At 46.0% G+C, this 17,163-nt stretch overlaps 1 protein-coding gene across 3 annotated transcripts in view; it reads left to right on the top strand.

Annotated features, from left to right (window-relative positions):
- Nucleotides 1-17,163, top strand: part of gpc5c (glypican 5c) — a 57,926-nt gene that overhangs the window by 22,734 nt on the left and 18,029 nt on the right. For 2 of the 3 annotated variants that reach the window (XM_085930979.1, XM_085930981.1), the window contains 3 exons: nucleotides 4,595-4,758; nucleotides 5,632-5,688; nucleotides 6,483-6,605. In XM_085930979.1, coding sequence (XP_085787105.1) covers nucleotides 4,595-4,758; nucleotides 5,632-5,688; nucleotides 6,483-6,605 — 344 coding nt within the window. The remainder of the gene's footprint in view (nucleotides 1-4,594; nucleotides 4,759-5,631; nucleotides 5,689-6,482; nucleotides 6,606-17,163) is intronic. The other variant, XM_085930980.1, reaches the window with a different exon arrangement.

Below are 17,163 nucleotides of genomic sequence, written 5' to 3'. Positions count from 1 at the left end.
GAATGGCTTGATCTTTTTTATTTGATTTATTTATTTTAAATGTTGACAGAGGAAGATGGATGACATCACGTCCATTTAATTTATTCCATTTTAATGCCAACGAGATCAGCCATCCATCCGTCCCTCCCTCCCTCCGTCCGTCCGTCCCTGTGTGTGTCTCCAAGACCGCAGCAGCAGCACGAGATACGTAGCTTGGTGACCATGGGCCAGATGTCGGGGCAGCCTGAAATCTCCACGAGTCGTCGTAATGCTGTGCAGCTGTGGCTACAGCTGTGACACTTTCATGGATGCCTACCTCATCTGTGTTAGCATTTTAATGGTAATTGCTGCTTCACTGGGCAGCTTCAAATGGACACAGAAATTCCTCCCTCAATCCACATGCTCTTCATAGCCTCCACTGTATCCCAGACAGACACAAGGAACTCATTGGACCTTATTCTGTCTATTGACCACCTTGTTAGAATGATCGAGATGTTTTTCCACGCTTTGTGCCTGTAATTCTCCTGATTATCTACTTAAAGATGGGGGGAAAATGTTACCATTCAAATAGTTATGGGGGCACAATCAAGAGGCAAATGCGCTTTCAATGCTGTCTGTGATTAAGGCTACAATCAGCCGGCCGTACCAAGGAACCTGGCCCACCGCCGTTGCCGCCGCTGTGTTCCCTTTGCGTGTTTGGTACCCCGCTTGAACCCCAGTTTGAGGCTGGGTGTGGTCGCTGGCTCTCTTCGCTGTGCTCTGAACCCTCAAAGTGGAGCGAGAAAAGCGTTCCCCCCTAGTGATTTAGATCTCAAGGACTTGTCCCTGTGATATATTAGGCTCTGAGTCTCTTTTTAATTAGCAATGACCTCATTCGAATGCAAGACGAAAATCACAAGGAGGCTGGGAGGGGGCGGGGAGTGTTTGCTGGCTGACGGGCCGATTGACGTAGCTTACAAAGTGCAAAATTAAGACGACATGAGTTGGGCCCAAAGAAATGGAAATATAATGGCATAGAACTCTTGGGAGAAAATGATGATGGAAGGTGAGGTCATGAACGTAAATCATACAAACAGGTCCAAGGCTTTTTTGGGAGCGGCCAAGAGGAAAGCTCTCACAATTAGCTAGTGATTTGTTCATCATAGATAGGAACGATGTCGATGATGAAGACTGAACAAAGTCATTAACAGCATGGCTTTTCAAGTATACTGTCTAATATACACAATGGTCATAATATAACTGTTGAACAAACACAAAACACTATTTTGGAGTTGAGCGCCATTGTTATGTACTTTCAATTTATTACTAGTACAATCAGGCTAAAATAATAAACTGACTGCTTCTATCTTGATAAAAGAAATAATGTTAAAGACAACAACCTTATCATACTAATAAGTGTGATTTACACTTGTGGGAAGTAGTCTTACTGTTTCTTGGTGTTGAGAAGAAACATGGTCTGAGTGCCCATCATACCTGACAGAGATTATGGATTGGGAGAATGTGTCAACTCTGAGATGAAGGAATAGGCGGACAGTGTTGTTACTCTTCTCTTTCCATCTGAGTTATACATGATATACATGTCAGCTGCTCACTATGTGGCTTCATGTCTCATGGAGATTCTCCGGAGTCTGAATCTCCCTTTTCTGCCAATCAGCTAACGAAGAAGTGTTTCATCATGCATTTCGATGCTTTTGCGAATACGTTTTGTTTTGACGTTGTTATTTGCCGAGAGCAACTTGGACGACTCAAAGGTAGCGGTTTGTCACCGGGAGACATGTTTACATTCCTTAATCCGAGCAAGTCGCTTTGAAAGAAATGTAAAAGCTTCCACTTTTCTTTCATTGCTCAGCTTTCTTTTTTTGTTCCCAAACAGCCAAGAAAAACACAAATTAACCTTCCCAAAAAAATGATGTTTGGTCTTGTTTTTACACTATCAATGTCAAATTTATGAAACAGCGATGTGGGGACAAATAAATAACATTTGGGAGTCATTTTGCAAACTGCAACAGCAGCAGTGTTTGTACTCTGATGTTTCCTTCAGGGAGTTTGTCTCTGTAATGACGTTCCATCAGAGCTATATTCAACTCCCAAAGCGCCGCTAAGATGGCGTTGTTGTTTTTTAACAAAGTTCAGGACCTGCTAATATTAGAAGATTCCGCTTCACAACTCTTATTCTCATTTCAAATAAATGATACCGTCTATCGTGATATACATCTCTTTTCAGTGTTTTGAAAGCTTTGGGAAAAGAGTGGGCAGTTGTTTCTGGCCAAACAACCGTCCGTCCCAGAGTGCTCCGTGCATTTTGCAAGAAGGGGCTGAGAAAGTTCCCTCAGATTTACTGGGTAATCCCTTGATAAATAAACTAGGACGGCAAGACCGCCATTGTAAACCAATACTCCCACAGAGGAGGGATGGCCCTGCCCTGCCCTGCCCTGCCCTGCCCTGCCCTGCCCTGCCCTGCCCTGCCCTGCCCTGCCCTGCCCTGCCCTGCCCTGCCCTGCCTTGCCCTGCCCTGCCCTGCCCTGGCCTGCCCTTCCCTGCCCTGGGATAAGCTAGGCTAGGCTAGCTGTAGCTCATTCTCTTCTCTTCTTACACAACGCGATGATACACTTAAGAGACACCGATACTTTGACACCTTAGTCCAAAAGCATTGTGCTGAGTGTATACTCGTCCCGTACGACATGCGTCCTACATGTCCGTATGAATATGAGCATCGTGTTTCCATCCTTTTCATCGGTCACTGTCCTCAGGCAATCATATGAGGAATGTTCCAGAAAATAGCTGAAAGGTTGGACCAACAGGTGGGCCGACACCAGTGAGCGTGCTCGAGCGTCACCCGCGTGAGGAACTTCCTTCTCACGCTATCGTCGGCTCAAGAGATAATTGATTGATAGTCGGGTTCTCGTCCCGCTCGTAATTCAAGCCGTCGCTCCACCGGTCGTCTGGATTATGTAGTCAAGAGAGACTGTGTTCCCCAGAACGAGGGATTTGTTTTTTTCTTTTGCTCGCCCAGGCTTTGACCCATCTCTTGCTCCACCAAAAGCCCCGAGCCTCCTTGCACTGGAATGACCTCCTGTTGACGTTGATATTTTCTCGCAATGTTTACCTTTTTGTCTCGAAGAATAGCAAAGTGTCACACTATGAGAAACGATATGGATTAGATGAGGGATCTGAAATATTGCCTTTTGTCTGCTAAAATTCTTGGGAGACATAAACAGTGTCCCCCATCGGGTCAGTGCACACCAATCCATGATCCCGTTTTCATACCTGCCGATGAGGAAACTGTCCGATTATTTCCAGGCAAGCGAGTGCTTGGCTCTTGGCAGTTGCTATGCTCTATCTATTCTGGCTGCTGCTATGCAATGCAATGTGCATGTATGTGCATTTCTGGAATGTTTTCATGAACACGTGTGGCACTCGCATGTGCGGCTGGGAGCCCTTCCAGCACATGCGAGTGTTTTATGGCTCCGCTAGGGGTTAAGGTTAATGCAATAAAACAACGTTACCCGTGCCCTGCGTCTGCCTAGCGAGAGGATTTAAGACCGAAGTGGAGTAAAAAGACACGTGAGAATAAAATGCAACACGGTATAGTAAGTCGCTCAACATTATGTTGATTTCCACACACACTGCAAAAATTCCACTGGAAATTTGAAAAAAACAACAACAGTTAAACTGAGGAAAAATAAGACTTCCAAAAAAAGTCCAAATGGTCTGCCAAGTTTGACTTGACAAGATTTTGAAAAATAATATTAGGCCCATGTCGACAGCAGTCTTGAAAGGAGTATTTTTTCAACTTCAATTCAATGAAGCAAATTTGACTTATGAAACCACACTTGACCTACTTTTGTTGTTGGACAGTCATCTTAAAATGTAGAGAGTGTTTTCATCCTCATAGTACCTAAAAATAGCTTTTAATATGCAAGATAATCAAGTCTTGAAAGAAGCAGGATGATCTTTTCTGACCATTTAAGTAGAATAAAAAAGTAAAAAATAACAAAACGATAAAAAGAGGAGATTTAAGTTGAAATGACAATTCCACACAGTTCTCGGTGGTTATCGATTGGTTGACGTGCATGGCCGTGACCCTAATTGGGTACAGTGAGATTGGCTCAGCTAAAAGGGATGGATCACCTCTGTCAGCATTCACCCACTAGTCCGTGGTAAGGCGTCTCTGAATCATTAGACTGTCTTTCGGACTAATTGGGGAGCAGTGAATAATGTTATCCGGAGGCTTTTAAGCCGATGAGATGTCATGGATTTTGGTTTGGAGCAACAATTCCGACCCATTTTCATTGACCCTGATGAACCCCCCCCTGTCTTTAATAGCCCTCTTGAGATCATTGACTGCCAACTGCTCACGCACCTCCACGTGCTAGTGGAATGTTTTACATTTTACTGTCAGCACGTGCGCCGACTCTCCTTGACTGCTTTTTGTTTGTCTTTTTAGACTCAGTGTTGCGCAACATTTGAAAAGGGAGGTCCTCGAATTCACCTTAAGTTGTGTGCTCTCAAGTGAGCAGGTGTCAGCTGCTTTATGGAAGTCACCCGCAGCAGTCCCCCCGCCGTTCTGTGTTTTCTTAGCCTAACAAGTGTGTTTTCTCTGCGTTCCCCGCAGGTAGACAAGGTGTGTGGCCTGACGACCCGGGCGCCTAGCGGCATGCGGCCTACCGGAGCGGAGGTCACGACCCCCGGCGGGGGCTCATCGACTCCGCTTCCTTCTGCTGCCCCTTTCAAACCTCTGCCAGAGCAGTGGCTCGGGCAGCTCGCCAATTTGAGAAGGTAACACAATGGCAAAGAAGTGATTCCATCACATAAACGGATTGATCGTTTGCTCATAGTGACACATTGAAAGTGTATTTATATTTGGATAATCCACACATCTAAAAGTCCTATCCATCACCAAAACTGAGAAATGTTATTTATCCCCCGCAAAAAGGTGGTCGCGTGTCTTTGCCGAAATGTCACACACAATTTATCAAGCCTAGACACAAATGTTTGAATACACACAGCCATCCTTTTTTTAAATACGTTTCACAGTGGCATGGCCTCCACCTGGCTGGCCTTTGAGGCAGCCTTCCTTCCCTCCCTCCCTAGCGCCCGCCCTCTTGCCCACAGCCGCCGCCGCAGCAGCTGGCGCTGCTCGGCGGCCGGGCTATGGGCAGTGTGGCTAAGCTTAATCTTAACAGAGCAACTATTTCCTGTTTACCCAGACAGCCATAGCACCCAATCTTAACAGCAGCTGGCCTCAGTCGAACTAGTACGACACGCACGTTTACAGCGTTGCCCGTCTGACCTTGTCACGAATGATCGCGCCGATGCCAGGCAAGATGACAAGCGGAGTCTGGCCGTGCCACCGTCGTTCGTGGCCACGTAATCCCTAGGCTGCCAAACCTGACCAGACCAGAGCACGTGTGGGAGCTGAGCGCTTCACAAACATTTATTTCCCTTTGATTTCAGCACAGAATGACGTTAAAGGTGGTGGTATTGTGATGGTGTTTTCTGCATGTGCACCGGTGTCTTTTCCTCCTCACCATGTGGTGTCACGATGTGCTCTTGTTTCTGTTTTCTGTCTCTCACCGAACCTTTTTATTTCCCGTGCATCCTCCTTGCTTGCGACAATTTCACCCGGACTCCAACTCCCATCACTCCCAGCTCGCCCCCACTGAAACCCTCCAAGAACAATAAACATAGTCTGAGAACACTCTCTAGGTAAGCATGCATCCGGGAAATGTCATTTGTTCTCTTTTTTTTTTTTTTTTTAAAGAACGTTTGATAAGGGAATTCAGAGAATTTGGCAATATTTCTCGGATTTACTTTCACTTGTGAGGAACTTGAAGGCCCAAATCATTGTGCTGGTTTGGTCGGTACGATTGTCATTTGTCATGAATCAAAGTACATTTGGATTAAAGGCAAAATGTCAACAGTCAAAAAGAAGTGCACTCGCTCGGCTTCAATGCAACGTCGAAGGCCCTTTGCGGACTGCGGAACATTCATCTTAGCTCCATTGTCAGGTCACTTAGCAACCAGTAGAGGGCAAAATGAGGCTTCACTGGTGACACACAGGGAGCGTGGGGTGGGGTGGGGTGGGGGGGTCATGTTACCGCCATAAAATGTCCAGCTTTCCATTGAGGAGACACATAAATAATTGCTGCCTGGAGTCTTTGATTTGAACCTTTTCTCACTTATCTTCATTGTCCTTTTTGTTTGCAATGGATTTCACTCGAGACAAACAGGTCTTCTAAAGACATCACTTATGGAATCTATATTCTACTGGGTTTCAGTGACTCTCTCATGGAAAGCAAAGCGAGAAAGTAATGTACACGTAAATACGATATAGAACCGATCATTGCTTATGCATTCCACGGTGATTCAAACAAATGTACAAACATAGGTGAGCTATTTGTAAATAAATGCGAACATTTGACATCTCCGGAATCATTTGTGAGCATATTCCGATGATTCCAATGCATACAGATGGCAGAAGATATTGTGTGTTTCCTCAGGGACTTCCTGATGTACCTGCAGCGCTACAAGTCCTTCTACTCAGCGCTCCCGGAGATGCTGTGTGAAGGAGAGAACGTGGTGGACGATGCCACATGCTGGAGTGGAGATGAGGTGGTGGAGAGGTACGTACGCCATCCAATGATTGATTTCGCCTGAATGTGGAAGCCTTAAATCCCATCCCCGTGCTCACCGAAGCTTTTCGACTCTGTGACCCGCTCCAAGTGCTTCATATCACATCTCGAGTCATATTGTGCAGCTCGTTGCGTGTGATGTATTCTCGGATAAGGAAAAATATGAGCCGTTTATGCCAGCCTCAGTGGCTGTCAAAATCAAAGCAGCTTATGTGCCAAGCGCATATTGAGCAGACCACCCGTTGGTCAGCGCCCGTGACAGTGTGTCAGCGCACAAACGAGCGCCGACTTCACAATCACTAACATATGATCAAACGTCCATTTTGCCTTCTTCCATTTCTGTCCCTGTGTGTGTGTGTGTGTGTGTGTGTGTGTGTGTGTGTGTGTGTGTGTGTGTGTGTGTGTGTGTGTGTGTGTGTGAGAGATGACTCACTTTGTAACTTTCAACAACAACAACACGAATGGCTTTAATGGTGTGTTATCACGCCCCCCCCCCCCCCCCCATCCGCCCGGGTCAGAGTCAGATCTTTTCTTGCGGTGTCAAGTGGTCTTAGGGTGAATGAGAAAACAGAACCCTACTGAGACATTTGGCACCACTCGTAAACTCTCCAGACTGGCTTTGTGGTGTGAGAGAAAAAGAAGATGCTCTTGGCATGAAAAGTGTTGGCGTTTTGATGCCCCCGATGAGGGCGGCATGGGAGGGAGACTTGGCAGCATAAAGACCCATTGTGCCATGGGGACCCTCAAAGCCTTTCGGGTGAACAAAGACCCTGCTATGAGTCCGCATGGGAAAGACTTTGCCGCCCGCCCGCCACTACTGGCGACTATCTGCGCCGTGCCTGGGAAAGTATCATTTATATTTCCTTCAATGCTTAAAATGGAGCCCCCAAGGACACGTGGGGTCGTCCTCCCCGCACAAACACGATAAACACACACACACACACACACACGTCCATCAACACCGGCGTCATATTCTTTTCAACAGCTGGAGGGGTGTTTCACGCAACTGCACTGTGAGACAGACGCAAATGCGCACACGTGCACAGCGACCGGCATGCTGTATTACATTCTCTTCCTCTTTATTCAGCATCGGATGACAGAAAGGGGGAGGGGCGGCAAGTGGCCGTAAACATGTCGGCATGCGTTCAAACGTGTTGAGCCGTCTGCCCGCCCGGAAAGATAAGATCGAGCAAATTAATCGCACTTGTTATTTTGAAAATAACAGCAACAGTGAGAACATCCATAATCATGGAATAATCAGCAAGCAAGCGCCACTCTGATAATGTGACAAAAGTGATATTGACCACAACACTAACGATAAAATCAAAACATTAACAAGAATAACGTAACCATAATGTTAACAATACTAATGTGTCAAATAGTTTTTGTGAAAAATGACTCCCTGAAAATGGTCCACAAAGCAAATTCATTCTGCATATTGTCGTCATTAGCCTTCCCGTCTTTTGGTGTAGTTTATTCTCGGATCTCCTGCTAAATCAAAAAGACAACCATGGCAACAAAGTGTAAAAATCCAAATGGACCGCAAGGCCCTGCTTTCTGGCGCCTAGCGGCCTCACCACACTCTCTCTCTCGTGCTGCTGCTGCCGCCGCCGCCGCCGCCTTGAAATTACTTCATTAAACGATGTGAACAAGGAAGGAGTCGACACTCACACTTTATGCCAGTGGCGTAATAGAAAACTCGAAAAATCTCCAGAGATGGAACAAAATACTGCTGTTTGAAACTTGTCCCCAAAGTGATTTCCAGATATGTCCACTGAAAGGAAAGTAGTCAGATGATTCAAAGTGATTTCCAGGCTTGCAAGAATGTGTGTGTTGGGTGAGTGATTGCGTGAGTAAGGCATGTATGCTGGCTTCATTGTTACTGAAAAGATGAATGACCATCGCCGTATTTCACATACGGTATGATTCCAAAGTTTGGATTCATTGTGGACCACAGACGGTGCAAGAGCTCCTGAATTCTTGACATTGTTACACCTTTATGACAATCCATTTTGCCATCTGGAGTTCATTCTGCCTGTTGCGGCAAGAGTGTTCCACCAGGCAAAAGCCATAAACCAGCCCCAGCCCCAGCCCCTCTTGAGTCTCTGCTCCGTTCACTTTCCCCTCATGTCGTCGGATAATTGTCCCACCCACCAAATGAATGAAATTGCAATTAGATTTGTTTTTTTTCCCCCCCAATTCAATTGACTGGCTAAAAGTCAAAACATAAGCTGTACTAATATTAGTGGCTCTTCACAGAGGATGAAGAATAAGTCATGATTTCCTTTTTGACTACATGCGTGGCTCCACCGTTTGTGTTCACATCGTTTCCAGTGTTATAGCAATGAAACTCACGATCCATGGTGTTTTGCATGGTGTATTAGCATCACGCCATCGTACGTTCCTGAGACAGTATGGTTGTTGTAAATGAGCCATGTGCATTTTTAAATGTGCCTCTTTTTTTTTTTTTTTTTTTTGCTCAGTATAGGCTATGCCAAAGTGCTTCTGGTTGTCTCCAAAGAGTTTTTGTCTAGCCATTTCAGGAATAACTGACAAAGGTTTGTTGAAAGCCTTTTTGAAATACTGCCTTTGCCAAGGATAAATGCTTTATGATGGCCACTGAGCCAAAGTTGGCACTTTTTTCCTTCCCTTGCCGAATTGGAGCAGTGTTGCAAAATTGCCACCTGGCAAAAAGGTCTAGTATCTCCTCCGATTGTGGCCCAGCGTCAGTTTGAACAACTTTACGGCCGACGCACTGTTCCATCGCGTAGCCCAATTTCTGCCATCCGTGGCAAGTTTCTCAATACGGCATCTGTTCTTGACCAACCACGCGGCAGAAGGCCTGCGACGACAATGCCTTTTTGTTTTGTTTTGTTTTTTTGCAGGGCTGCACTTCATCAACAAAAGGCAAAATAGTATGATTTGAATCGCATGGTAAAAAACTTTTCATCCTTTTTGCTGCCCTTGGCACAATTATTCCATTTGCATTAGACAAGATCAGCAAAGTTGTTAGTCAGTCCCTCCCTCCTTTGTGCCTCCAACAATCCCCGTCTGTCCGTCCGTCCGTCCGTCCGTCCGTCCGTCCGTCCACTGTTCATCCCTAATTCAAGTTTGATGGCCCATTCCTTTCCCATAAACCTTTGCTGCTGCTCGTGCTGCTAGACATAGCTGCTGCCTCCATCTTTCCCCTCTTTTCCAGCGCTTGCATCTATGGGTCACATGCAAACGTTTGAACTGATGTTCACTCTTTGCTGAAATTGAAATCCTTGTAAAGTTATTGGAAAAGACCTCTTTTTCTCCCTCCCTCAGGCACACTGGCTAAATGAAGTGCCTTTCTAATTTCCCGTTGTCTAATGTGAGACTTTACGACAGACCTTGGAGGTGTTATATAGTACGTTTGTAAAGCGTGCCTCCAACTTTCCAGTGTTCTTTTGCAACTTTGAATGAAAGGAGCACAGTTTTACTGCCTTGCGTGTCCAGCCTGTGGATAGCTCGATGTCAAATATGCGTGAGGGCGGGGGAGGATGCAGAGCTAATGGATGGATGGATGGATGGATGGATGGATGGATGGATGGATGGATGGATGGATGGATGGATGGATGAGAGACTAAAATGTAGGAGGAAGCCAGAGCGACTGGATCTCAGAGGCCTCGCCGTTTGGGCCACTCGACTCATTGTCTTGCATATGCTCACCGTGCGTTGCTTTCGGCCACTTCACGCTATTGAGGAACTTCTTTGTCATTTTCCATACTTGAGGATGATTCCAATTTCAGACATTTTTGCTGTGATGGTCGTTATCTATGAAGGCCATTGGTTCTGCATTTTAGTGCCATTAAAAACACACGCGCACTGGAAATCGAGCCATGTGGTATGAGAAAGGTCTCTCTCATATGTGCCACACGCACTTACTTCCACACTCCCTTTTTAGGGAGGCTGAGGAAATCCACCTTCAAACCTCCGCTTTGATCCACAGACGCAGCTTGCTCCCAAGTGCGTGGACGCGGGATTACGACCTTCCAGCCGTCACACTAGCCCCGTGTGCCCCAGCTTACGTTCTTTGCTCACACTTGCGCGCGTTCACCATCACAAAATTGGGGTGATTTGAAGGCGAGGCGAGGCGCTTAGCTTTGGAGCCAAGTCAATCGCTTTTTGCCAGGGGGCGTAGTGTTGAACTTTGATCTTTGATTCCGGGGCTCACGGCAAAGGTTTTACGTTGCACGTCGGTGTGACTACATGCAGATAGCTGCGCGCTATTTAGTATGGGGGTGAGAATATCAACAGAATTTCAAGTGTCATTGAATGACAGAGACGGAAGGAGCGAGGCAAAGCTAACACGATTTCACACTGTGCAAACAACAAAAGTACAGTAACACACTGTGGAAGGTGTTTGCGCGTGCGTGGCTGCCTGCATGGCTGCCTGCATGGCTGCCTGCATGGCTGCCTGCATGGCTGCCTGCATGGCTGCCTGCATGGCTGCCTGCATGGCTGCCTGCATGGCTGCCTGCCTGCCTGCCTGCCTGCCTGCCTGCCTGCCTGCCTGCCTGCCTGCCTGCCTGCCTGCCTGCCTGCCTGCCTGCCTGCCTGCCTGCCTGCCTGCCTGCCTGCCTGCCTGCCTGCCTGCCTGCCTGCCTGCCTGCCTGCCTGCCTGCCTGCCTGCCTGCCTGCCTGCCTGTGATCTACGCACTGTGTGTCTGTGCGGTAACCTGAAACCACAGGGAAAACGTTCCTAGAATTCCGGGTGGGTTTGGGTGTCGGGGCTGGCTCACTGAAGTCTCCCGCCCGAGTGGTGCTGGGAATGCTGCCTCTGCAAGGAACGAGTGACGAGCCCGAGGGAAAGTCCCCGCTCGGACACAAATGTATTCAAATACACTTGGGAGAAATGATGTTTTTTTTAGGGAGAACTGACACAAATATTAAGAGTACAGTAAATGGCCAAGCGCTACCCTGAAAATAGCGGGGGAAAAAATGTAATTGGCATCATGGCTAAAAATGAATAAAAATGCTCATTTTGGAATCCATCTTAATCTTCCTAAATCACGGCTTATATCTCGGATTGATTGTTTTTTCTCGGACGTGGTGGTTTCTAAAATAATAGAGGGAAACAATTTGGTCAGAGATGTCAGATTTATTTCACAGTTGATAATGATGATATCCTGGAGTGGGAGTTAAAAATATTGACAGCAACAGACAAATAATGAGCAACATCGACATGTTTTGTAGATTATTACTGAAATATTGTATTCTGACGAGGCTACAATTTAAATGTATTCTGTGGCAAATCTTCTTACACCCTAAAAGTTGGAATTGAAACCAAATCCAACATTGAGGAAAATCAAAGCATCATCATTAGGCTGTGGGCGTTTCAACTATACTGAGCGACTTACAGTATGTTGACGACCAGTCCAAATGTTTTTTTTTTGATAGGCCATGACGCATTTCAGAATTGCGGCTGGGATTCCGGCCCAGAAATGTCAATGTCAATGCTACCAGCTGCCTGACTCGCTTTGAATAACTAACCTTTGGCCATACATATTCTTTGTATTCTGCCCCACTCCTGGCACTGCGATTTGCACCAGGTCTGCAGGATAAAATGTGGGTCGTTCTATCCTATGTGTATGTGTATGCCAAGCTTCTGGTTCACTATGAAACCCACTAAATGCATTTGACTTGGTGCTCTATGTTTATATGTACCGTGTATGTCTGGGTTGCGCTCTTTCGAGCTGCCAACAGACACTGACCCTTGACCCCTTCACTCATCAGCCTCACCATCTGCTGCTACGCATGCACAGTAAATCCCTGTTTGCTTCATGTTGACTGGAGATGTGTACTTCCATGTACTCTTCTTAAATACTTACTTGTACATGTGAAAATGAGAGACTCCTGTTCAAAATAGTTGCGTGACACCTTTAAAGAGCTACTATAAAGTTTGTGGTCATCTTTTCTGACCGATATTACTGTGGATTAAGTTTTCACCAGGTTCACGTAATGTACATCCAAGTGCTATTTTTAGGATGAAATGACATGTTACATTTTGATTTGATTTGATCTTCTAGGCCCATGAAACAATTGCAATTCTATTCTTATCAATAGGGGAGATCATTTGAGAATCAAATGGAAGAAATTAAAATCTCATCTCAAGTCAACACTGTAATAGTAATCGCTCAGTGTCATGCAGTTCAGGTCTCTTGGTATGACTCCAAACTGCAAATGAAAACAGACAGACAGACAGACCAACAGGTGGCGGGAGCACACCAGAGAATCATGGTATCCTCCCCTCAACCACCTGTTTATACTCTAGGACATAGTTTGCTGTCCTGGGTCTGCCCCTGCCTGCCTGCCTGCCTGGCTGCCTGGCTGCCTGGCTGCCTGCCTGCCTGCCTGCCTGCCTGCGTGGCTGCCTGGCTGCCTGGCTGGCTGCCTGCCTGCGTGGCTGCCTGCCTTCCATACACCAAGTGCCCTGCCCACACCCCAAACCTTGTCTGCGTGTCAACAGAGGGCAAGAAACAGAACAAAACTTGATCATGTATTCCGTGCATTAGTCAGTAATAACATCATATCGATGGCCATCGAACACTGAGATATCGTATAGGATTTGTTTCCATTTATTTTCTTATCTTTGACACCGACCAGAGTCATGATATTCAATACAAATTCACAATAATGAGCGAATAAATGCCTACTGCTCTAGTATTGGCTCTCTAAAGACCGATGCAGCGCTTTGATTGGATATCTTTAGATTGCTTAAAGTTGTGGTTTGCAGTCTTACTGTGGATGTATTTAAATACTACTGTATTTGCTCTTCGAGTATTCAGCGCCTCTTGTGGCTCTATGTAGAGAGTAATGCTGCCTCCTAGTTGCTGGATTGGGAGAAGCAGGTGACTCATTCAGGTTGAATTCATCTGCTTTTGGAAAATGACATCTGGACATGGTTTTCAATGAAACCCGAGCGGCCATTAGAAGTGTATTACAGTTTTAAATAAATGCCAAATCCTTTGGGTTCAAAATCACAATAGGTGTTACTCAGTGTACTGAAAAAAATCCAGTGCCTGTCAGTGCATGATTTTAGCCACAAGGAAGCAGTATTGCAATGCAAACCAATCGGCCAAATTTGCCTTTCAACATCATTCTAGAGTACTCAGAAGCTAAACAAATGCCTTTTACATCCCATCATCTTCTATCAAAGTCACCGCCTTGTGTATGACATGACATAGCCTTTAAGAAAAGTATGTGCTTACAAAGATGAGAAAAAAAAAGGAGCACGTGTGGGTGATTCAGACATTGCGGGGGAGATCACTTTGTCACCGAGCGGGAGTCGTTTAAACCAAATGAATGCAGCTCTCAGCGGCCGTAATTGTTTGACAAATCGATCGGTGTTCGTTAGCCCGGAGGAGCGAGGGCTTCACCCACACGGCTGGCTGCAAAGTAACGGCCTAGTGATGAACCGCGCTCGCTATTGGAGACACGGCTCGGCCTGTGGGATCATTAGAGATGGATGGATGGAATAGTCCCGACATCAAACACCTCTCGGGTACATGGCGTTACCGCTAAGTGTACTTTGTCGGCGTGATACCTGAATCATTATTAGTCATCGATCTCACTCAACCTCACCTTTTCGCTCCCCAGAGTCGTTCAGTTTGCTTAGCGAGCGTTCCCACACGGGATGGGACTTGGGCTCGACTGACAAGACAAAATGCTTGTTACGGTGGCCTTTTTATACCACAAACACGGAGGCCAAACCTTGCAGCCACTAGTTGTGCGTACTCAAACTGCAGTTCAATTCGCGGGAGACCTATCTGTTGAAAATTTGATCCCATTCATGCGGACATTCATTCAACGGGATGATCAAGCGTGTAAAGGCAGCACTGATGAACTGGGAGCCATTCAATCAATCGCACCTTCAAGCATTACTAAACGCTAGCTGTAAGCGCACTTTGGCCACCGGAGAGCTCAACATTGCCGTGTGTAATTTCATCCCGTCCATAAGCAGCCGTATATCTTTGGTCAGATTCGAGCTGCTCGAAGCAGGCTTCCTGCCTCAGGTGATGTCTCGGACGCGCACCGAAAAAAAAAAAAAAAAAAAAGATTGATGTTAAGATCCTGCGCACGATTGTCTGATCTTGGGAAAATGACATCATCCTTTTTGTGTAACTAGAGGCGATAATAACCAAGCTCTTGTTAGCATCTTTAAGGGTTTCTGATCATTGAAAGGCCTGAACTCGATCGAGGACAGTGGCAGGTGCTTTGTTGGTTAGGGAAGCCAAAAATGCATGTTTTTTCTCTCCTCGATGCGCGTGAACATTCAAGTATTCTTCCAAAGGCAAATTCATTACCAGTAGAAATGTTTGACATCGACCATTGATGGTAAAAAAAATCACTCGTTCAAATGGTTCCACATCAGCTCTGAATTATTCACAGGGTTGCATGCCCTCCCCAATTCAAAAAGTCCAAAGTGGAATGAAGCCGCAATGATCCAAACAATTTGCAGCCGACTTGAAAAACAAGATATGTATTTGAGAACGTGAGCTCCGGCGGCCGACGGAGTTGTTGATCGTATTTGGACTTGCCGGCAAATTCTCGCTGGCTTTTTGGCCGCTCTCTGGTTGTGACCCCGCTCAACTCTCTGACTCATCTCTCAATAGAACAGCTTTGCCAGGCAAGGCTGCGGAAGGCTGTGACAGAGGAGCCGCCGCTAGGCCGCCGGCCAGCTCTGGAAAAATCACAGGGCTCCCTCCCTCCACTCGCCTCTTAAAGTGGAGCCGTTCCGACGCGCTATTCCCAAGTAGCCGTTAGGTCAGTCGGTGGCTGAGGGCTCGGACATACGTGGACATTTATTTCCAACAAAAAAAATGTCTTTAAGAAGGAAAAACTGAAGCAAAAACATCACGACGTCCACACAGGGAGGACCGGAGGCGGCAACCAAATCATTGGTTAATTTGAATATAATTAGTGATATGACCTGCCCTAATGATTCCATTTTATAAATCAAATCGTTTTTGATCACTATTTTGCCAATCTCTCATTTCGTCTCACGAACCTTGCCATTTCCAGCTTTCCCCCAAAAAACAACAACAACAACCAAAAACCAATAGAATTCCTGCTGTTTCATACATGTTTTGAAATAAATAAATTGAATGAGGTGAAAAATGTCCTTGATCGAAACACATAGATGGTAAACGTTGTCAAGAGTTCCCGAACAGCAAGCCGTAGTTGAAATCAATTTGCAAAACAACAGCCCGGTGTGAATCCAATCGACGTAACGTCAGATCGGTCGGCAGGTACCATTGGCGCCTGCTGTCATCCGGTACACAAAAGACGGACACCCGCCCAGGGGTGTCGTGGGAAAGAGCCAACGAAGTAGAGCACATGCAGAAAAGTGCATTATTTCAGGCCGCCTGCCCTGCAAAGGACCCTCTTGCAATGTTCCGGCTACTTCTGCCTGCACTCTTTATGATCTTTCTTTTGTATTTCCATGCTAATGATATTGCCTCAAGGTGCTAGCACTTTTATGCAACAACAGCATATTCTAGCGCCGCTTTAAATATGCATGTGACTTGTTGATGATAACAATACTCAAAAGGTCGGAGGGTCGACATAAGTGTTCTGGAAAATACCGTCCAAAATATACCGACTGTTGAGTGTGTTTGCATGTGCTGGGGAAACGGTGCACACACTTACAAATCATTCTGATTCAATGTTTGCTTCAGATAATTGAGTGTCGCCTTCCAAAAAGGCTCCGAAGATGTCAGCAGCGTGAGAACACGCTGGCCTTTCGAAACAAAAGCTCCCGCTCGGAATATTTCAAAGTCACTGTCCGAGCTCCCCTCCCATCGGACCTCATTGGAAACATCGACAAAAGTAAAGTGTTGTTTACCTCTCGCCCAGTGTTACGTATGTGATTCGCGTTGTCTTGAAGTGTTCTTTGCCATTCCTCTCTTGCAAAGACATCTTCAACCCAATGGCCCATGTTTGTGCTTCACTAGTGCATTGGGAGTCCTTGTGATGCTACAAGCCTAAAACAATGTATAGACACACTTTGAGGATTCCATTTTTGGCATGTCACAACCACTTCACTTATCTGTAAATAACCTCGAATGTTTAGCAGAGCCCACAGTTTCCGCGTAAATTGCATCCATCGAAATAAACAAGCCATTTTTTGGCCTCCATCCTGGCAGGAGGTATTTCTGACAGCAAACAATTGGAGGGGGTTGAATTAAGACTTAATAACTTCCTGGTACGTTTGAATCATTTGCACAACGAATGTTGAATTCACGCACAGTATTCATTCATTCATTCATAGTCCCGTATTTCAAGCCGACTTGAAATAACCGTACATTTGTGAAGTGCAACAAGAACAGCTAAATGAGTCAATGCAGACAAAGGTGGTGAATATGTTTGGCATTCTAGATGCTCCAGGAGGATGCTCCGGGATGCTCCGGGAAGTGGAAGGCGAGCAGAGTTAGCGCTAGCTGTTGCCAGAAGTGCGTCGAATGGGTTTTCACCATGGAAGGGTCACATCCTGGGTTCAAGTTATGTAGCCAGCTCCATTGAT

This window comes from Syngnathus leptorhynchus, chromosome 14, assembly GCF_054491065.1.
Source record: "Syngnathus leptorhynchus isolate UIUO chromosome 14, UIUO_Slep, whole genome shotgun sequence".
NCBI lineage: Eukaryota > Metazoa > Chordata > Actinopteri > Syngnathiformes > Syngnathidae > Syngnathus > Syngnathus leptorhynchus.
This window is presented reverse-complemented; position numbering and strand designations above follow the sequence as displayed.